At 43.5% G+C, this 23,954-nt stretch overlaps 1 protein-coding gene across 1 annotated transcript; it reads right to left on the reverse strand.

The window, feature by feature from the left end:
• Positions 1-550: 550 nt before the first annotated feature.
• On the reverse strand, positions 551-23,736 carry LOC146782935 (C-type natriuretic peptide-like). Its single transcript, XM_085638260.1, has 3 exons — positions 23,092-23,736; positions 4,046-4,371; positions 551-756 (listed from the first exon to the last, which is right to left on the reverse strand). Exons 1-2 carry the CDS (start codon positions 23,185-23,187, stop codon positions 4,066-4,068), a joined length of 402 nt encoding a protein of 133 aa, XP_085494386.1. The 5' UTR covers positions 23,188-23,736; the 3' UTR covers positions 551-756; positions 4,046-4,065.
• Between the last annotated feature and the right edge of the window lie 218 nt (positions 23,737-23,954).

Consider the following 23,954-nt stretch of genomic DNA (forward strand, 5'->3'; position numbering starts at 1 on the left):
AGGTTTTCCGCCATATAATTTTCCCTGGAGGAATTGTGTTGAGAAAATAAACAACTATTTAAAGTATCAAACCTCAGAATGGGGAACGCGTGCAGTTTTTCCGTGTTATCCCCCATTCCGAGGTGCAGAACTCACAGCCACTCAGTACGTAATCCACCCGCAGTATCGGTGTTTACCGGCCACGGTTTTACCGCAGAAATAACGGGCAACTCGAAGTGAATTATTTCCACACTCATGCAGTAGACCTGACGCAGTGTGCGCCACTGTTGACCAGATAATGCCACATTTTTATACACTCAGCTGCGGATCGCCTCTGGTTGTGTTTACTTTGAATAAAGAGAGAGCCGGTTGGTGTGTTTTTTCCTTCTTGTTGCTGGGAGGACTTTCAACAAACACAAAAAAACAGAATCAAAACTGTACAAAAACGTCATCGTAAATAGGCACCGGGCCGACAGCCCATTTTGCATTGATATAGAAATATACGTTTATATATAGTTATATATTTATATAAATTAGGAAACATTGCCATGAAATACAGAGAAGCCCCAGAAAACGTTCACAGTTTGTTTGACATTGGACGGGGGGGGGGGGAGGGTTAGGGGTTCGTGGGGAGGGGGCTCACGTGGGGGTAAAACTGCATATAACACACAAGACATGTAATTTTCTTTGACCCAATTGGGGGCCAGCGTCGAGTGGTTCTGCTGGAATATCTTCCATTTGTCACTTCCGGCCAAGTAGGCGTCGTTTAGGGCGTTTCTAGAGAGAGAAAGAGCAACAGGTTAGATGTAGGAATAATGCTGTTAAAACCGTAGCGCTTCTTGACCTATTCAGGGATAGGAAGCGCGTATCTATCTATCTATCAGTCAGTCAGTCAGTCAGTCAGTCAGTCAGTCAGTCAGTCAGTCAGTCAGTCAGTCAGTCAGTCAGTCAGTCAATAGATAGATAGATAGATAGATAGATAGATAGATAGATAGATAGATAGATAGATAGATAGATAGATAGATAGATAGATAGATAGATAGATAGATAGATAGATAGATAGATAGATAGATAGATAGATAGATTGATTGATTGATTGATTGATTGATTGATTGATTGATTGATTGATTGATTGATTGATTGATTGATTGGATGGATGGATGGATGGATGGATGGTTGGATGGATGGATGGATGGATGGATATAGATCTCTGTCTGTCTCTCTCTCTATATATATATATATATATATATATATATATATATACGCACGCACGCACGCCTGCACGCACACACACACACACACAGGGCGCTGCACGCCACAACCGTGTCTCTGTGTTGCAGCTTGACACATTACCCTGTGTGTGCTGGTTAGGTGAAGGCACATTTGAAACTTTTCCCCCTGATGTTGGGGGAAATCAAGTTACTGAAAGCTCACCCTTTCCGAAGTCGGGCGAACTCCTCCCAAGGTAAATGAAGACCGCCCAGCCCTCGGAAGGGACAATGTTTTTGCAGCCGGAAGCCAGAAACGATGGGCAGAGGATCCGGCTGTTGGGGGTCGATAGCATGCCTTCCAACTCACCCACATTTAGGATGCGCCGCTCTCCTTTTACTTCTAGTCACCCACTTAGCAAACACAACGCCTCCTATGGCTTAAATGGGGTCACCCACTTTTCAAACCTTTATCACCTGCCGAAAAAGTGTTCGTTCGTCACCTTGATGACACCACCCTCTTACATTTTTGAGGCAAGAGGTTGACAGGTACGCAATAAGCGCCTGGTTACAGCTGCGAACAGAGGGGCAATATTGGGTCTTGAGTGGAGGCCATTGACGCGCCGCTGCTCAGGCCTACTCTCACCCGGAGCAGGAGCGGGTCAATGGCGGCCACTCACCTGCGCACCCCAGAGAAGCCCCGCCACCAAATCACAGCGCATTGCTGTTCAGCAGCGGCGGTCCTGGTGCCACTCGCAATTCTGAGAGGCGCGTGCAGCATGTCTTCTATTGCAGGTGGGGTGGGTTGTCGGCAAAAGTGATCTTGGTCTGCAGGTAAGGAGGGCGTTTACTGTCTTGCAGATGCATGTGATTTATATAGTGTGATCTTGGTCACCATGTATGGTGCGGTGGTGCCGTGGTATTAACTTCCCGTGTAGATGTATGTGACTGACACAGTGTGATCTTAGTCACCAGGTATGATTCAGTGGTGGTATAAACTGCCTTGTAGATGTATGTGACTGACACTGTGTGATCTTGGTCACCAGGTATGGTGCAGTGGTGTATTAACTTCCCGTGTAGATGTATGTGACTGACACAGTGTGATCTTAGTCACCAGGTATGATTCAGTGGTGGTATAAACTGCCTTGTAGATGTATGTGACCGTGATCTTGGTCACCAGGTATGGTGCAGTGGTGGTATTAACTGCCTTGTAGATGTATGTGACTGACACTGTGTGATCTTGGTCACCAGGTATGGTGCAGTGGTGGTATTAACTTCCCGTGTAGATGTATGTGACTGACACAGTGTGATCTTAGTCACCAGGTATGATTCAGTGGTGGTATAAACTGCCTTGTAGATGTATGTGACTGACACTGTGTGATCTTGGTCACCAGGTATGGTGCAGTGGTGGTATTAACTTCCCGTGTAGATGTATGTGACTGACACTGTGTGATCTTGGTCACCAGGTATGGTGCAGTGGTGGTATTAACTGCCTTGTAGATGTATGTGCTTTGCACTCCCTTTCAGCAGTTTGCAAGGGGGTTCAGAACTGTCATTAAACTGGGATCCCCTCATTTGGCACTCACAAAGTTATTTAATGCCACAAAGCTTCTTTATTGCAATGCACACAAGTGTGCTAAAGAATTCAATTTCAACTAGGCTTACTAGACCTGGGTGGAATTTTCGTTACGCAAATGTAATCTCGTGAAATTTTGAGTTACACCTGTTATGCAAAGTTAAATCACGCTATTTCACACATCCCATAATTGTTCGCCGTTCAGGGCATACATAGCACAACCACACTGGAACAATGCGAACAAGCAGAACGCGCGCGGCTTCTGTATTCAGTGCTTGTGTTTTTTGCTCTATTTATGGCACAAAGTGCACCCTAAAGGCCGAAGGGACACACCTCTCTAAAATCCAGCACCAAATGTCAGTTTTGCTTTTCATATAATTCAGTGCAATTTTGGTACTTTTTAAGACATTTCACGTGATTACGCATTGCAAATGATGCGAATTTCGCACACCCCTACAGGCACATGCATCAAAGCTTTTTGCGATCGCAAACGGAGCGATTCGCAAAAATCGGCCGTTTGCGATCGCAAAAATAGCTTTTGTGATGCATGAAACAACTTGCCACTCGCATTTTAAGAATTCGCAAATTTTTGTGATTTCTTAAATTGCGATTGCATTTAAGGAATCGCAAATTGCGATTCCTTAACTGCAATGCAAGGTGCCTTTAAAAATTGCGATTTCGCTATTTGGGCCCGCTATTTATCGTGGAATCATACCACATAGTAAATTGCGCAAAACTTTGAAAAATGCACTAAAGTGCATTTTTCAAAGTCGTAGGTTACACAAGGACATGTGTGTGTGTAACATTTGTGCACAGATCGATTTCAGGGGTGCAAAGGGTATCTTCTTGACACCCTTGCACCCTTGAAACTGCATTCTCAATTTGCGATTCTCTAATTGAGAATCGCAAATTGAGAATGTCTTCCCATTGATTCCTATGGGCCTGTTGGCCCATAGGAATGAATGGGGAGGTATTCCTTAATTGCGAGTCGCAATTTGCGAGTCGCAATTAAGGAATGTTTAGAAATCGCTATTTTTCAAGCGATTTCTACATGCATAGGCTTTTGCGATTCCTTAAAAATCGCAATTAAGGAACCGCAACAGCCAATATTGATGCATGTGCCAGCTAGTGTTTACTTAACAATGCCTGCCCGACTTATAATTAGCATATAAATTGAATACTTTGTATAAAATTGGAAACTGAATGTCCAATTGATAATAAAAGATTGGATAATGGTGCGTCATCTCCCCCCAGTGAGGGTGCACCAAATAGGAGGTCTTACCATGTCCCGCGGCGGGCGGCCTAGCACCCCAAACCGCTGAAGCTTCCGATGCGGTCCAGCTTGAAGCCGAAGCACCCTTGCGACGTCTTCTTCGTCCGGCCCCGGAACTTCTTCTGGTTGTTCATGAAGTCGCTGAAGTAGCGCAGCCAGGTGCGGTTGGGAGTCTGCTGGGCTGAGTCGGCTGCGTCACGCAGAGGTCGATAGGCCGGCGGGAAGCGGAGCTCAGCCGAACTGCTGCTAATGCTGGTGTCGTCAGCTGCCGCATCAACGCGCTCCTCCGCCGACAGCAAAGCCGTGATCTCTTCACCAAGAAGGTCAGCCAGAGTCTGTAGAGCGGGATGGAAAATAAAGATGGCGTCAAGGCTAAAGAAAAGGGTGGGATTACAGTGAGTTATAGTTCTATTTCTAAAGGTCACTGTTATAGAAGGCTTCCTGGCCTTGGGGACTTAAGCACAGCAAAACCACTGATTTAAATGCAAGAAAAGAGGCAATGATTTATTCCATGCTTACTCCTACTACTATAAACTTACTCCTGTGCATTAACCACATACTAGACAATCTGCAGGAGTACCGGCTGCAGCACAGGAGACTTTGTTCTCTGCCAGAATACTACATTTCTGAGTGCAGTAATCCTTCCTTCCAACCTGTGTCTGTAGCTCAGCTCTGCACACTTTTTTGCTGCCTTGCTGCTACAGGATTGGGCCCTGGTCACAAGCTGGCGGTACCCACCAAGTGGTAACTTCAACTCAGAATTACCATTACCCAGAATCATGATTCAGATGGCAAGTCCCATTACTGCCCCAAAACTATGACAGGGAGTCCCAGACCAACTTGCAGTTTCTTTCTCACCCACAGGCAGCCAAGCGAGTGATGCACAGACACGCAAACTCTGTTGTGACCCAGGCTGCACCTATGCCACCAAGCTGCTGAGCTAGAAGGGCTGGGGATGTCCTTCCTCAGAATGCTAGATCAGAAACCGGTGTTTCCACTAGGATAGCTGTCCAGTTTCCCAAGTCCAAGCGTGGTGTGCTGTTCTAGTCTAGGTTTTTTGTTTCCCTTGGGACTTGTAGTTCTGTTTTATAATGGAATAAACAAGACTACAAGTTCCAGAATTCAAAGGAAAAACCTATAACAGAGCAGCACGCCATGCATGGACTTGGGTTTATCGTTACCCAACTAAGTGATACTTGACCAAAAGTCTAAGTTTATCACTTTCAGTATTTACAAAGGTAACTTATGAGTAGTATCTTTACATCCGCACCCGGGGTGGACCTTTGTGAATATCGAACAGTAGCAAAGTTAGTCTTTTTGTCTAAACTTAGACCAAAAGTTTAACTTTACCTTTGCCAATTGGGCCCCTTGACTCTGCATTGGCATTCACTGAATACCCATTTTTTTTTTTAAAGCACCTGCGTTCTTTAAAGAGACAGGGGCAGCTTTCAACATCAGCAGATGGCATTTGGTGAAAGACATAAGAGGAGAATGTGGGGGTCCCCGGGACCATTGTCTGCTCCCCCAATGCCAGACACACACATTCACGAGTCTTACAGGGACAGCTTTCGCTTTGCAAAGGGGACACACACCATCCCTTTAGGGAGTGGGCATCAGCTCAATGATTGTGGTTAGAACCTTTCACACACTGTGGTACCACAGTATCGCTGTCAGAATACCTTGTGGCATAAATATTGCGCCTGCAGAAATATCGCCGATTGGAGTCAATAATACAAAATCTACACCCAATGGGAGTCAATAATACAAAATCTACATCCAATGGGAGTCAATAATACAAAATCTACACCCAATGGGACGATATTTCTGTAACCAGTATTCAGAGCAAATACAACATTGCAGCTTACGCTCTAGCATTTATCCAGCTTTCTGCGGTCACAAGCTTCACAACCACACAGGGGTTTAGTACACCTGGCCATTTTTCTGCAAAGAAAGGCTTGTTAGGCGTATCTAAAGTTTGGGGTGGCACCTTCCGGGGAGATCTTCTACCCTGTCTCAAACCTCCAGAGCAGGTTGTTTCCCACAATGCTGTCACTGAACGAGAATGGGGTCTCCTCCAACTCTCTTTCGCTGCATCTCCCCACACACGTGTGCAGCTATAGGATGCTGTCCTTGTGACTTATCCCAAGCCGAGCCCCCACTGTGCATGCGGTCACGTGGCACGTGTGCCGCGCCTCTGATTGATGCACATGCCTTGAACCACTGCAACACTTATTGCTGGTACGGCAGTAGCGGCTGCTACTGAATAGTACGGGTGGGGCTGGGGGCGGTGGCGGGGAGGGTAGGAAACAAAATAAAAATTCACTTACCAGCCGCTGCTTCTGTCCCTGTCGCAGAGAAGCCGGAAGCACACAGGCTCCCAGACTCCCCTAGCCAGTCACGATGCTGCTGTCAGCAGCATGACAGCAGTGTCGTGATTGGTCTGAGCGGCGTGCTTCGCCGCTTAAACAGGGACTGGGAGCCTGGGACAGTTCTCCACCCGGCTCTACAACACAGCCGGGTGGAGAAATGCTAAAGTGCGCATGATGGTTTGGTCGGCTCAAAGCGGCCAGCCAAACCGCCATGCCCACTTATGGTGCATCAACCACTCCTCCCCATGACAAAGCCCAGCCCCGCCTCGCCCAGTACTAAACACTAAACTGGCACAGTCGAAATAATAAAATGATAATAACATTGCATTATTATCATTATCCTTTTACTTTTTGCAAGTGGGGCGCCGCAGGGGTACGGTACTTCCAAATCTGGTGCTGCCGTAACACCTCTGCTACATTGCAGCACACACAGAAGACTACATTATTTCTGTGGTATTACAGGCAGGCACAACTGCATTACCCCTGATGTATTAGAACAGAGTGGAGGATGAATCACCTCTGCTGTATTACAGTACAAAACACTACATCAATTCAGCAGTATTACAGCCGCATATGGCGGCTTTACCCCTGATGTATTAGCATGGAGCAGAAGCTACATCAGCGCTATAATACAGCACAGAGACATAACTCCATTATCAACACGTGTTACAGCACAACCACGACTCCCTCACCTCGGATCTATTACGGTACTGATCTAACTGGCTCACACTGCTGTATTACAGCACAGTGACAAGACAGCCAGGCCATGACAGTTGTATGGCAGAATATCGGCTACATGAACATAGAGCAAACTCACTATCTGCCCAAAACTTCCAGCACCAAAATATCGGGAATGCAAGTATATGTAGAGTAAGAGCAGATTTACTATTCCTAACTCCACAAATACATACCTTGAGGATATACACAAGTATGTGTAGAGTAAGGGCAGGTTTACTATTCCTCACTCCACATCTACGTACCTTGAAGATATACACAAGTATATGTAGAGTAAGAGCAGATTTACTATTCCTAACCCCACATCTACCTACCTTGAAAATATACATAAGTATATGTAAAGTAAGAGCAGAGATACTATTCCTAACTCCACATCTACGTACCTTGAAGATATACACAAGTATATGTAGAGTAAGAGCAGATTTACTATTCCTAACTCCACATCTATGTGCCTTGAAGATATACACAAGTATATGTAGGGTAAGGGTAGATTTACTATTCCTAACTCCACATCTACGTACCTTGAATATATACACAAGTATATGTAGGGTAAGGGTAGATTTACTATTCCTAACTCCACATCTACGTACCTTGAATATATACACAAGTATATGTAGGGTAAGGGTAGATTTACTATTCCTAACTCCACATCTACGTACCTTGAAGATATACACAAGTATATGTAGGGTAAGAGCAGATTTACTATTCCTAACTCCACAAATACATACCTTGAGGATATACACAAGTATGTGTAGAGTAAGGGCAGGTTTACTATTCCTCACTCCACATCTACGTACCTTGAAGATATACACAAGTATATGTAGAGTAAGAGCAGATTTACTATTCCTAACCCCACATCTACCTACCTTGAAAATATACATAAGTATATGTAAAGTAAGAGCAGAGATACTATTCCTAACTCCACATCTACGTACCTTGAAGATATACATAAGTATATGTAGAGTAAGAGCAGATTTACTATTCCTAACTCCACATCTATGTGCCTTGAAGATATACACAAGTATATGTAGGGTAAGGGTAGATTTACTATTCCTAACTCCACATCTACGTACCTTGAATATATACACAAGTATATGTAGGGTAAGGGTAGATTTACTATTCCTAACTCCACATCTACGTACCTTGAATATATACACAAGTATATGTAGGGTAAGGGTAGATTTACTATTCCTAACTCCACATCTACGTACCTTGAAGATATACACAAGTATATGTAGGGTAAGAGCAGATTTACTATTCCTAACTCCACAAATACATACCTTGAGGATATACACAAGTATGTGTAGAGTAAGGGCAGGTTTACTATTCCTCACTCCACATCTACGTACCTTGAAGATATACACAAGTATATGTAGAGTAAGAGCAGATTTACTATTCCTAACCCCACATCTACCTACCTTGAAAATATACATAAGTATATGTAAAGTAAGAGCAGAGATACTATTCCTAACTCCACATCTACGTACCTTGAAGATATACACAAGTATATGTAGAGTAAGAGCAGATTTACTATTCCTAACTCCACATCTATGTGCCTTGAAGATATACACAAGTATATGTAGGGTAAGGGTAGATTTACTATTCCTAACTCCACATCTACGTACCTTGAATATATACACAAGTATATGTAGGGTAAGGGTAGATTTACTATTCCTAACTCCACATCTACGTACCTTGAATATATACACAAGTATATGTAGGGTAAGGGTAGATTTACTATTCCTAACTCCACATCTACGTACCTTGAAGATATACACAAGTATATGTAGGGTAAGAGCAGATTTACTATTCCTAACTCCACAAATACATACCTTGAGGATATACACAAGTATGTGTAGAGTAAGGGCAGGTTTACTATTCCTCACTCCACATCTACGTACCTTGAGGATATACACAAGTATGTGTAGAGTAAGGGCAGGTTTACTATTCCTCACTCCACATCTACGTACCTTGAAGATATACACAAGTATATGTAGGGTAAGGGTAGATTTACTATTCCTAACTCCACATCTACGTACCTTGAAGATATACACAAGTATATGTAGAGTAAGAGCAGATTTACTATTCCTAACCCCACATCTACCTACCTTGAAAATATACATAAGTATATGTAAAGTAAGAGCAGAGATACTATTCCTAACTCCACATCTACGTACCTTGAAGATATACACAAGTATATGTAGAGTAAGAGCAGATTTACTATTCCTAACTCCACATCTATGTGCCTTGAAGATATACACAAGTATATGTAGGGTAAGGGTAGATTTACTATTCCTAACTCCACATCTACGTACCTTGAAGATATACACAAGTATATGTAGGGTAAGGGCAGATGTACTATGCCTAACTCCACATCTATGTACCTTGAAGATATACACAAGTATATGTAGGGTAAGGGTAGATTTACTATTCCTAACTCCACATCTACGTACCTTGAAGATATACACAAGTATATGTAGAGTAAGAGCAGATTTACTATTCCTAACTCCACATCTATGTACCTTGAAGATATACACAAGTATATGTAGAGTAAGAGCAGATTTACTATTCCTAACTCCACATGTACGTACCTTGAAGATATACACAAGTATATGTAGGGTAAGGGTAGATTTACTATTCCTAACTCCACATCTATGTACCTTGAAGATATACACAAGTATATGTAGGGTAAGGGTAGATTTACTATTCCGAACTCCACATCTACGTACCTTGAAGATATACACAAGTATATGTAGAGTAAGAGCAGATTTACTATTCCTAACTCCACATCTATGTACCTTGAAGATATACACAAGTATATGTAGAGTAAGAGCAGATTTACTATTCCTAACTCCACATGTACGTACCTTGAAGATATACACAAGTATATGTAGCGTAAGTACAGACTTACTATTCCTAACTCCACATCTATGTGCCTTGAAGATATACACAAGTATATGTAGGGTAAGGGTAGATTTACTATTCCTAACTCCACATCTACGTACCTTGAAGATATACACAAGTATATGTAGCGTAAGTACAGACTTGCTATTCCTAACTCCACATCTACGTGCCTTGAAGATATACACAAGTATATGTAGAGTAAGAGCAGATTTACTATTCCTAACTCCACATCTACGTACCTTGAAGATATACACAAGTATATGTAGGGTAAGGGTAGATTTACTATTCCTAACTCCACATCTACGTACCTTGAAGATATACACAAGTATAGGTAGGGTAAGGGTAGATTTACTATTCCTAACTCCACATCTACGTACCTTGAAGATATACACAAGTATATGTAGAGTAAGAGCAGATTTACTATTCCTAACTCCACATCTACGTACCTTGAAGATATACACAAGTATATGTAGGGTAAGGGTAGATTTACTATTCCTAACACCACATCTACGTACCTTGAATATATACACAAGTATATGTAGGGTAAGGGTAGATTTACTATTCCTAACTCCACATCTACGTACCTTGAAGATATACACAAGTATATGTAGGGTAAGAGCAGATTTACTATTCCTAACTCCACATCTATGTACCTTGAAGATATACACAAGTATATGTAGAGTAAGAGCAGATTTACTATTCCTAACTCCACATGTACGTACCTTGAAGATATACACAAGTATATGTAGCGTAAGTACAGACTTACTATTCCTAACTCCACATCTATGTGCCTTGAAGATATACACAAGTATATGTAGGGTAAGGGTAGATTTACTATTCCGAACTCCACATCTACGTACCTTGAAGATATACACAAGTATATGTAGAGTAAGAGCAGATTTACTATTCCTAACTCCACATCTATGTACCTTGAAGATATACACAAGTATATGTAGAGTAAGAGCAGATTTACTATTCCTAACTCCACATGTACGTACCTTGAAGATATACACAAGTATATGTAGCGTAAGTACAGACTTACTATTCCTAACTCCACATCTATGTGCCTTGAAGATATACACAAGTATATGTAGGGTAAGGGTAGATTTACTATTCCTAACTCCACATCTACGTACCTTGAAGATATACACAAGTATATGTAGCGTAAGTACAGACTTGCTATTCCTAACTCCACATCTACGTGCCTTGAAGATATACACAAGTATATGTAGAGTAAGAGCAGATTTACTATTCCTAACTCCACATCTACGTACCTTGAAGATATACACAAGTATATGTAGGGTAAGGGTAGATTTACTATTCCTAACTCCACATCTACGTACCTTGAAGATATACACAAGTATAGGTAGGGTAAGGGTAGATTTACTATTCCTAACTCCACATCTACGTACCTTGAAGATATACACAAGTATATGTAGAGTAAGAGCAGATTTACTATTCCTAACTCCACATCTACGTACCTTGAAGATATACACAAGTATATGTAGGGTAAGGGTAGATTTACTATTCCTAACACCACATCTACGTACCTTGAATATATACACAAGTATATGTAGGGTAAGGGTAGATTTACTATTCCTAACTCCACATCTACGTACCTTGAAGATATACACAAGTATACGTAGGGTAAGAGCAGATTTACTATTCCTAACTCCACATCTACGTACCTTGAAGATATACACAAGTATATGTAGGGTAAGGGTAGATTTACTATTCCTAACTCCACATCTATGTCCCTTGAAGATATACGCAAGTATGTGTAGGGTAAGGGTAGATTTACTATTCCTAACTCCACATCTACGTACCTTGAAGATATACACAAGTATATGTAGCGTAAGTACAGACTTGCTATTCCTAACTCCACATCTACGTGCCTTGAAGATATACACAAGCATATGTAGAGTAAGAGCAGATTTACTATTCCTAACTCCACATCTACGTACCTTGAAGATATACACAAGTATAGGTAGGGTAAGGGTAGATTTACTATTCCTAACTCCACATCTACGTACCTTGAAGATATACACAAGTATATGTAGAGTAAGAGCAGATTTACTATTCCTAACTCCACATCTACGTACCTTGAAGATATACACAAGTATATGTAGGGTAAGGGTAGATTTACTATTCCTAACACCACATCTACGTACCTTGAATATATACACAAGTATATGTAGGGTAAGGGTAGATTTACTATTCCTAACTCCACATCTACGTACCTTGAAGATATACACAAGTATATGTAGGGTAGAGCAGATTTACTATTCCTAACTCCACATCTATGTACCTTGAAGATATACACAAGTATATGTAGAGTAAGAGCAGATTTACTATTCCTAACTCCACATGTACGTACCTTGAAGATATACACAAGTATATGTAGCGTAAGTACAGACTTACTATTCCTAACTCCACATCTATGTGCCTTGAAGATATACACAAGTATATGTAGGGTAAGGGTAGATTTACTATTCCGAACTCCACATCTACGTACCTTGAAGATATACACAAGTATATGTAGAGTAAGAGCAGATTTACTATTCCTAACTCCACATCTATGTACCTTGAAGATATACACAAGTATATGTAGAGTAAGAGCAGATTTACTATTCCTAACTCCACATGTACATACCTTGAAGATATACACAAGTATATGTAGCGTAAGTACAGACTTACTATTCCTAACTCCACATCTATGTGCCTTGAAGATATACACAAGTATATGTAGGGTAAGGGTAGATTTACTATTCCTAACTCCACATCTACGTACCTTGAAGATATACACAAGTATATGTAGCGTAAGTACAGACTTGCTATTCCTAACTCCACATCTACGTGCCTTGAAGATATACACAAGTATATGTAGAGTAAGAGCAGATTTACTATTCCTAACTCCACATCTACGTACCTTGAAGATATACACAAGTATATGTAGGGTAAGGGTAGATTTACTATTCCTAACTCCACATCTACGTACCTTGAAGATATACACAAGTATAGGTAGGGTAAGGGTAGATTTACTATTCCTAACTCCACATCTACGTACCTTGAAGATATACACAAGTATATGTAGAGTAAGAGCAGATTTACTATTCCTAACTCCACATCTACGTACCTTGAAGATATACACAAGTATATGTAGGGTAAGGGTAGATTTACTATTCCTAACACCACATCTACGTACCTTGAATATATACACAAGTATATGTAGGGTAAGGGTAGATTTACTATTCCTAACTCCACATCTACGTACCTTGAAGATATACACAAGTATATGTAGGGTAAGAGCAGATTTACTATTCCTAACTCCACATCTACGTACCTTGAAGATATACACAAGTATATGTAGAGTAAGAACAGATTTACTATTCCTAACTCCACATCTACGTACCTTGAAGATATACACAAGTATATGTAGAGTAAGAACAGATTTACTATTCCTAACTCCACATCTACGTCCCTTGAAGATATACACAAGTATATGTAGGGTAAGGGTAGATTTACTATTCCTAACTCCACATCTACGTCCCTTGAAGATATACACAAGTATGTGTAGGGTAAGGGCAGATTTACTATTCCTAACTCCACATCTACGTACCTTGAGGATATACACAAGTATATGTAGGGTAAAGACAGATTTTCTATTCCTAACTCCACATCTACGTACCTTGAAGATATTCACACGTATATGTGGGTAAGGGCAGATGTACTATGCCTAACTCCACATCTGCGTACCTTGAAGATATACACAAGTATGTGTAGGGTAAGGGCAGATTTACTTTTCCTAACTCCACATCTACATCCCTTGAAGATGTACACAAGTATGTGTAGAGTAAGGGCAGATGTACTATGCCTAACTCCACATCTACCTACCTTTAAGATATACACAAGTATATGTAGGGTAAGGGCAGATTTACTTTTCCTAACTCCACATCTACGTACCTTTAAGATATACAGAAGTATATGTAGGGTAAGGGCAGATGTACTATGCCGAACTCCACATCTACGTCCCTTGAAGATATACACAAGTATATGTAGGGTAAGGGCAGATGTACTATGCCTAACTCCACATCTACGTACCTTTAAGATATACACAAGTACATGGAGAATAAGAGCAGATTTACTATTCCCAACTCCACATCTATGTACCTTGAAGATATACACAAGTATATGTAGAGTAAGAGCAGATTTACTTTTCCTAACTCCACATGTACGTACCTTGAAGATATACACAAGTATATGTAGGGTAAGGGTAGATTTACTATTCCGAACTCCACATCTACGTACCTTGAAGATATACACAAGTATATGTAGAGTAAGAGCAGATTTACTATTCCTAACTCCACATCTATGTACCTTGAAGATATACACAAGTATATGTAGAGTAAGAGCAGATTTACTATTCCTAACTCCACATGTACGTACCTTGAAGATATACACAAGTATATGTAGCGTAAGTACAGACTTACTATTCCTAACTCCACATCTATGTGCCTTGAAGATATACACAAGTATATGTAGGGTAAGGGTAGATTTACTATTCCTAACTCCACATCTACGTACCTTGAAGATATACACAAGTATATGTAGCGTAAGTACAGACTTGCTATTCCTAACTCCACATCTACGTGCCTTGAAGATATACACAAGTATATGTAGGGTAAGGGTAGATTTACTATTCCTAACTCCACATCTACGTACCTTGAAGATGTACACAAGTATAGGTAGGGTAAGGGTAGATTTACTATTCCTAACTCCACATCTACGTACCTTGAAGATATACACAAGTATATGTAGAGTAAGAGCAGATTTACTATTCCTAACTCCACATCTACGTACCTTGAAGATATACACAAGTATATGTAGGGTAAGGGTAGATTTACTATTCCTAACACCACATCTACGTACCTTGAATATATACACAAGTATATGTAGGGTAAGGGTAGATTTACTATTCCTAACTCCACATCTACGTACCTTGAAGATATACACAAGTATATGTAGGGTAAGAGCAGATTTACTATTCCTAACTCCACATCTACGTACCTTGAAGATATACACAAGTATATGTAGGGTAAGGGTAGATTTACTATTCCTAACTCCACATCTACGTCCCTTGAAGATATACGCAAGTATGTGTAGGGTAAGGGCAGATTTACTATTCCTAACTCCACATCTACATCCCTTGAGGATATACACAAGTATGTGTAGGGTAAGGGTAGATTTACTATTCCTAACTCCACATCTACGTACCTTGAAGATATACACAAGTATATGTAGGGTAAGAACAGATTTACTATTCCTAACTCCACATCTACGTACCTTGAGGATATACACAAGTATGTGTAGGGTAAGGGTAGATTTACTATTCCTAACTCCACATCTACGTACCTTGAAGATATACACAAGTATATGTAGAGTAAGAACAGATTTACTATTCCTAACTCCACATCTACGTACCTTGAAGATATACACAAGTATATGTAGAGTAAGAACAGATTTACTATTCCTAACTCCACATCTACGTCCCTTGAAGATATACACAAGTATATGTAGGGTAAGGGTAGATTTACTATTCCTAACTCCACATCTACGTCCCTTGAAGATATACACAAGTATGTGTAGGGTAAGGGCAGATTTACTATTCCTAACTCCACATCTACGTACCTTGAGGATATACACAAGTATATGTAGGGTAAAGACAGATTTTCTATTCCTAACTCCACATCTACGTACCTTGAAGATATTCACACGTATATGTGGGTAAGGGCAGATGTACTATGCCTAACTCCACATCTACGTACCTTGAAGATATACACAAGTATGTGTAGGGTAAGGGCAGATTTACTTTTCCTAACTCCACATCTACGTCCCTTGAAGATGTACACAAGTATGTGTAGAGTAAGGGCAGATGTACTATGCCTAACTCCACATCTACCTACCTTTAAGATATACACAAGTATATGTAGGGTAAGGGCAGATTTACTTTTCCTAACTCCACATCTACGTACCTTTAAGATATACAGAAGTATTTGTAGGGTAAGGGCAGATTTACTTTTCCTAACTCCACATCTACTTCCCTTGTAGATATACACAAGTATATGTAGGGTAAGGGCAGATGTACTATGCCGAACTCCACATCTACGTCCCTTGAAGATATACACAAGTATATGTAGGGTAAGGGCAGATGTACTATGCCTAACTCCACATCTACGTACCTTTAAGATATACACAAGTACATGGAGAATAAGGGCAGATTTACTATTCCTATCTCCACATCTACTTCCCTTGTAGATATGCACAAGTATGTGTAGAGTAAGGGCAGATGTACTATGCCTAACTCCACATCTACGTACCTTTAAGATATACACAAGTATGTGTAGGGTAAGGGCAGATGTACTATGCCTAACTCCACATCTATGTACCTTTAAGATATACACAAGTATGTGTAGGGTAAGGGCAGATGTACTATGCCTAACTCCACATCTACGTACCTGGAAGATATACACAAGTATATGTAGAGTAAGAGCAGATTTACTATTCCTAACTCCACATCTATGTACCTTGAAGATATACACAAGTATATGTAGAGTAAGAGCAGATTTACTTTTCCTAACTCCACATGTACGTACCTTGAAGATATACACAAGTATATGTAGGGTAAGGGTAGATTTACTATTCCTAACTCCACATCTACGTCCCTTGAAGATATACGCAAGTATATGTAGAGGATGTATGACGTTACAACGCATGCTTTTACACCGCATGCCGTTACAACGCATTTTTTACACCGCAAGATCTGTTACAACGCCAGCCTTTACAACGCATGCTTTTACAACGACGTACACTAGATGGAGTGCTGACATTAGAAATGTATAATTTACTATTCTAACTCCAGTCCACGTTGCAGTAGGGAAGGTGTTTGGATAGTAAAACTACACTATTTCTAATGTTAGCACGCCATCTAGTGCATTTCGTTGTAATGGCATGCGTTGTAATGGCATGCGTTGTAACAGATTTCGCGTTGTAATAGTTTCGTTGTAATGGTAGTGCGGTGTAAAAGTTGCGTTGTAAAGGTTGTTCACCATATGTAGAGTAAGAGCAGATTTACTTTTCCTAACTCCACATCTACGTACCTTTAAGATATACAGAAGTATATGTAGGGTAAGGGCAGATTTACTTTTCCTAACTCCACATCTACGTCCCTTGAAGATGTACACAAGTATGTGTAGAGTAAGGGCAGATGTACTATGCCTAACTCCACATCTACGTACCTTTAAGATATACACAAGTATATGTAGGGTAAGGGCAGATGTACTATGCCTAACTCCACATCTACGTACCTTTAAGATATACACAAGTATATGTAGGGTAAGGGCAGATTTACTTTTCCTAACTCCACATCTACGTACCTTTAAGATATACACAAGTATATGTAGGGTAAGGGCAGATTTACTTTTCCTAACTCCACATCTACGTACCTTTAAGATATACAGAAGTATATGTAGGGTAAGGGCAGATGTACTATGCCTAACTCCACATCTACGTACCTTTAAGATATACACAAGTACATGGAGAATAAGGGCAGATTTACTATTCCTATCTCCACATCTACTTCCCTTGTAGATATGCACAAGTATGTGTAGAGTAAGGGCAGATGTACTATGCCTAACTCCACATCTACGTACCTTTAAGATATACACAAGTATGTGTAGGGTAAGGGCAGATGTACTATGCCTAACTCCACATCTACGTACCTTTAAGATATACACAAGTATGTGTAGGGTAAGGGCAGATGTACTATTCCTTACTCCACATCCACGTCCCTTGTAGATATGCACCAGTATGTGTAGGGTAAGGGCAGGTTTACCATTCCTAACTCCCTTGTAGATATACACATTGTGAATGTATGGTATGCGGACTCTGGCCTGCGTTTATTGTGCCGACGGACATCCCACCACCTGTACTGCACCATTTAATAAAACAGTCCTGCAGTTGTAGATGACAAATGCCTGTGGGCAAAGTGGGAAGGGTAGCATGGGCATGGGGGAAGGGGCACAACTATGACAAGAAAAAAGCAGCAACCACTTCAGGACAAACCCGGCGTCAAAAGTGTGTCGGTGTTTGTTCCGCTGTGAAATGTCCGGTAACGGTACCGTGCAGGTAAGTACAGGAAACCAGTACTTGTAAATATACCCTTGCCATCTCACTACTCTTGTTGTCGACACTTTGGCCATGATATTACAGTAGCACAACATTCTGGGGCCCTATTGTGTATAGAGCCCACTTTCCTTGTTTCCGCCCGGCGCACCTCAAGACAGGTGCGTCAGGCGCAAACAGAGAAAGCGCGCCCTATTACATAGAATGCGCGGCCCCAGGGCAGCCGCGAACTCGTGCTGGCCCGGCGGCAGTGTATTCAAGTGAAATACAGCGCGGCTTTAAAGCAGCCGCTCCGTGATTCTCTGTGCAGGCGGCAACCCACCTGCACTTTTAAGGGCGATTAGAGATCCCCTTGCAGGCCAGTCCTGCACCCACCTGCTAGGGTTTGTCTGGGGGTCCATGTGACCCTCTTTCCCTCTGCCAGAGGCCTTTTCTCAGGGAGCGCAGTGACAGTGCGCCACCTTCTAGGTGGTGCACTGTCAGTGCGCCCGCCTCCTGACAGTTTTTTGCCTCTGCGCCCGCATCTGTAATACAGTGGCAAAGGGATTCCCTCATTTGCATGGGGCCACGCCCCATGCAAATGAGCTAACGCCTCCTTGAGGATGCGCTGGCGCTATTTGTGCGCCAACGCTCTTGGTATTACAGAAGGGGCTGCACAAGCGCCTGCGGCCCTTTCTGTAATACAAATGTGCCCATGGGGCACGCACAGCGGGCACAAACGCCTGTTGCGTTCCCGGGCACCTGTGTAATACAGCCCCTGGAGTCTATACTGTGGTGAAATACCCACCTGGACTATATTATGTGCAGACACTACTACATTTCCTCGTCAATATTACGGGACTGGAGCACAAGTGCACCGTCAGTGCTACACTGCAGACCAGGCGCAAGATTGCGTCATCGATGCTGAATCCCCCTACGCTACAGTCCAGCTCCCTCACATACCCGTTCCCGGTACATACAGTGCATATTACTGCACATACATACAACATATCACCGCTCCTGTATCACTGTGCAGAGACACAACTGCGTTATAACCGATGTATTACAGCACAGAGACACAATCACACACAATGCACGCTACAGCACAACATGGCTGCCTCACCCTGACTCAGACACTGACACGTCTACATCACTTCTGCTATAATACAGCACAGAAAAACTGCTGCTGCACCACAGCTGTACTAGGGGGCAGACATGACGCATCCCCTGTGCTGCACTACAGCACATAGACACAGTTACAACACCTGTGCTGCACCACAGCACTGAGACACCGCTGCAACACCTGTGCTGCACTGCAGCACACAAAAACACGTACACCTGTGCTGCACTACAGCACAGAGACACAAGTACAACACCTGTGCTGTACTACAGCACACAGACACAAGTACAACACCTGTGCTGCACTACAGCACACAGACACAAGTACAACACCTGTGCTGCACTACAGCACACAGACACAACTACAACACCTGTGCTGCACTAAAGCACACAAACACACGTACAATACCTGTGCTGCACTACAGCACACATGCACAACTACAACACCTGTGCTGTACCACAGCACTGAGACACAACACCTGTGTAGCACTACAACACGCAGGCACAACGTCAACACCTGTGCTGCACCACAGCACTGAGACACAACTACACTGCCTCTGCTGTATGCAGCACAGAGACACAACTGCATCACCTTTGCTGTACTACAGATCACAAACACAAGCACACCATCTCTGTTGAACTGCAGCAAAGAGATACAACAGTATGTGCTGTATTACAGCACAGGCCCAACCGCACCACCGTTGCGACATTTCAGCTCAGACACTACCCCATTCCCACAAGGTATTACAGGACAGACACAACAGCACAGCGTTTCTCCTACGTTGCAGCCTAGAGGCACGGCTTGCCTCTGCTCTATTACAGCACAGAGACGAGAGTACACCCCCCTGCTCTGTAGCAACTCAGTGAGACAACGCCATCACCTATCGCATTACAGCTCAGACACGACTGCAACACATCTGTAATATTACACGACAGACAAGATCGGATCACCTTTGCTACATTACTGCACAAACTAGGACTGGACTGCTGCATTACAGCGCCGAGGCAACAGGGCAGCGCTGTTTCTGTATTCAGCACTGATGTGGCTGCATCACCCCTGCTATCACAGCACAGGCATGCCTGCATCACCTCAGCACAGGCATGCCTGCATCATCTCAATCACAGCACAACGTGACTGCATTGCCTCAGCACAGGCATGACTTCTTCATTTCAATCATAACACAACGTGACTGCATTGCCTCAGCACCGGCATGACTGCATCCACCCTGCTATCACAGCACAGGCATGCATGTCTGCATCACCTCAGCACAGGCATGACTGCATCATATCAATCACAGCACAGGCATGACTGCATCATCTCAATCACAGCACAGGCATGTCTGCATCCACCCTGCTATCACAGCACAGGCATGCATGTCTGCATCACCTCAGCACAGGCATGACTGCATCATCTCAATCACAGCACAACGTGACTGCATTGCCTCAGCACAGGCATGGCATCATCATCTCAATCACAGCACAGGCATGTCTGCATCACCTCAGCACAGGCATGACTGCATCATCTCAATCACAGCACAGGCATGTCTGCATCACCTCAGCACAGGCATGACTGCATCATCTCAATCACAGCACAGGCATGTCTGCATCACCTCAGCACAGGCATGACTGCATCATATCAATCACAGCACAACGTGACTGCATTGCCTCAGCACAGGCATGACTGCATCCACCCTGCTATCACAACACAGGCATGCATGTCTGCATCACCTCAGCACAGGCATGCCTGCATCATCTCAATCACAGCACAACGTGACTGAATTGCCTCTGCACAGGCATGACTGCATCCACCCTGCTATCACAGCACAGGCATGCATGTCTGTATCACCTCAGCACAGGCATGCCTGCATCATCTCAATCACAGCACAAATGTGACTGCATTGCCTCTGCGCAGGCATGGCTGCATCATATCCATCACAGCACAACGTGACTGCATTGCCTCAGCACAGGCATGACTTCTTCATTTCAATCATAACACAACGTGACTGCATTGCCTCAGCACCGGCATGACTGCATCCACCCTGCTATCACAGCACAGGCATGCATGTCTGCATCACCTCAGCACAGGCATGACTGCATCATCTCAATCACAGCACAACGTGACTGCATTGCCTCAGCACAGGCATGGCATCATCATCTCAATCACAGCACAGGCATGTCTGCATCACCTCAGCACAGGCATGACTGCATCATCTCAATCACAGCACAGGCATGTCTGCATCACCTCAGCACAGGCATGACTGCATCATCTCAATCACAGCACAGGCATGTCTGCATCACCTCAGCACAGGCATGACTGCATCATATCAATCACAGCACAACGTGACTGCATTGCCTCAGCACAGGCATGACTGCATCCACCCTGCTATCACAACACAGGCATGCATGTCTGCATCACCTCAGCACAGGCATGCCTGCATCATCTCAATCACAGCACAACGTGACTGCATTGCCTCTGCACAGGCATGACTGCATCCACCCTGCTATCACAGCACAGGCATGCATGTCTGTATCACCTCAGCACAGGCATGCCTGCATCATCTCAATCACAGCACAAATGTGACTGCATTGCCTCTGCGCAGGCATGGCTGCATCATATCCATCCCAGCACAACGTGACTGCATTGCCTCAGCACAGGCATGACTGCATCATCTCAATCACAGCACAGGCATGTCTGCATCACCTCAGTACAGGCATGCCTGCATCATCTCAATCACAGCACAGGCATGCCTGCATCACCTCAGCACAGGCATGCCTGCATCATCTCAATCATAGCACAACATGACTGCATTGCCTCAGCACCGGCATGACTGCATCCACCCTGCTATCACAGCACAGGCATGCATGTCTGCATCACCTCAGCACAGGCATGACTGCATCATCTCAATCACAGCACAGGCATCTCTGCATCACCTCAGCACAGGCATGCCTGCATCATCTCAATCACAGCACAAATGTGACTGCATTGCCTCAGCACAGGCATGGCTGCATCATATCAATCACAGCACAAGGTGACTGCATTGCCTCGGCACAGGCATGACTGCATCCACCCTGCTATCACAGCACAGGCATGCATGTCTGCATCACCTCAGCACAGGCATGACTGCATCATATCAATCACAGCACAGGCATGTGTGCATCACCTCAGTACAGGCATGCCTGCATCATCTCAATCACAGCACAAATGTGACTGCATTGCCTCTGCACAGGCATGACTGCATCATCTCAATCACAGCACAGGCATGTCTGCATCACCTCAGCACAGGCATGACTGCATCATATCAATCACAGCACAACGTGACTGCATTGCCTCAGCACAGGCATGACTGCATCATCTCAATCACAGCACAGGCATGTGTGCATCACCTCGGCACAGGCATGACTGCATCATCTCAATCACAGCACAGGCATGACTGCATCACTTCAGCACAGGCATGACTGCATCATCTCAATCACAACACAACATGGCTGCATTACCTCAGCACAGGCATGACTTCTTCATCCCAGTCACAGCACAGGCATGCCTGCATCTCCTCTGCTATACTACAACAGAGACACAGCTCCATCACTCTGCTATGTAACAGCACAGACATCACTGCATGTCTCAGCCCCGAATCCTCGGGGGCTGACTCAGCATATCATCTTTCTAAGGATAATAAGACAAGTACCCGTGAGCTGAGTAATGCTATTTCCTGTTACTTACAGCCACAAAGCTAGTCAGTATTATTACTTCTTACCCTTCTCACTCACCTGCTGGTGCTTGACCTGCGACGAAGGGCGCGTGTAGACGCTCAGTGCAAGCGAGGCCAGGACACATAGGACCACGTAGGACGAAGAGGGTTTCATAGCTGCCAGAGATTGTCCTAAAACTGCATCCGAAGTGGAGGACTCCCCTCTGGTCAGCCTCGTGTTGGTCTTTTGGTCGTCGCAGTAGAGATGGTAGTTTGAGTGATCACAAGAGAGTCAGTCTATCGGTCAGTCTCTAAAGAGCAGATCTTTCAGCCGATCTCAGTAGAGCAGATGTTTTAGTCAGTCACAGAGCTAATCTGTGGGTCAGTTTCAGAAGAGTCGAGCCTTCAGCCAGTCACAGAGTCAATCTGTGAGTCAGTTGAGTCGATCTTCGAGTCTGTCTCAGTAGAGTCGATCTTTCAGTCAGTCAGAGTCAATCTGTGGGTCAATTGATTCAATCTTGAAGTCTGTCACAGCAGAGAGGATCTTTCAGTCAGTCACAGAGTCAATCTGTGGGTCAGTCTCAGAAGAGTGGATCTTTCGGTCGGTCACCGTGGCGTCAGTCGTTCGCTGGGGTACCAATGGTTTCCAGCTCGTTGTAAGTGCTGTCGTTGATTTTGGATGCCTTCGCTTGGTTTCGTTCTTTTGGTCTGCCCTGGAAGTGTCAGGACGGGTCTGTCTGATTTTCCCGCTCTAGTGGCCCATTTTATTGAGGACGATGACCGTGATGTCACATCACCCTCAGCAACAGGCCCACCCCACGAGAACCTCCAAGAATCTTAATCTGGGGTGATCTGTGACGGGCATCCTGCCTCCCACCCTTCTGACATCAGCATTGGTGGGGTGGGGTGTCCGCGCATGGGGGCTGCGCGGGGGTCTCGCCA

This window comes from Triturus cristatus, chromosome 12, assembly GCF_964204655.1.
Source record: "Triturus cristatus chromosome 12, aTriCri1.1, whole genome shotgun sequence".
Taxonomy (NCBI): domain Eukaryota; kingdom Metazoa; phylum Chordata; class Amphibia; order Caudata; family Salamandridae; genus Triturus; species Triturus cristatus.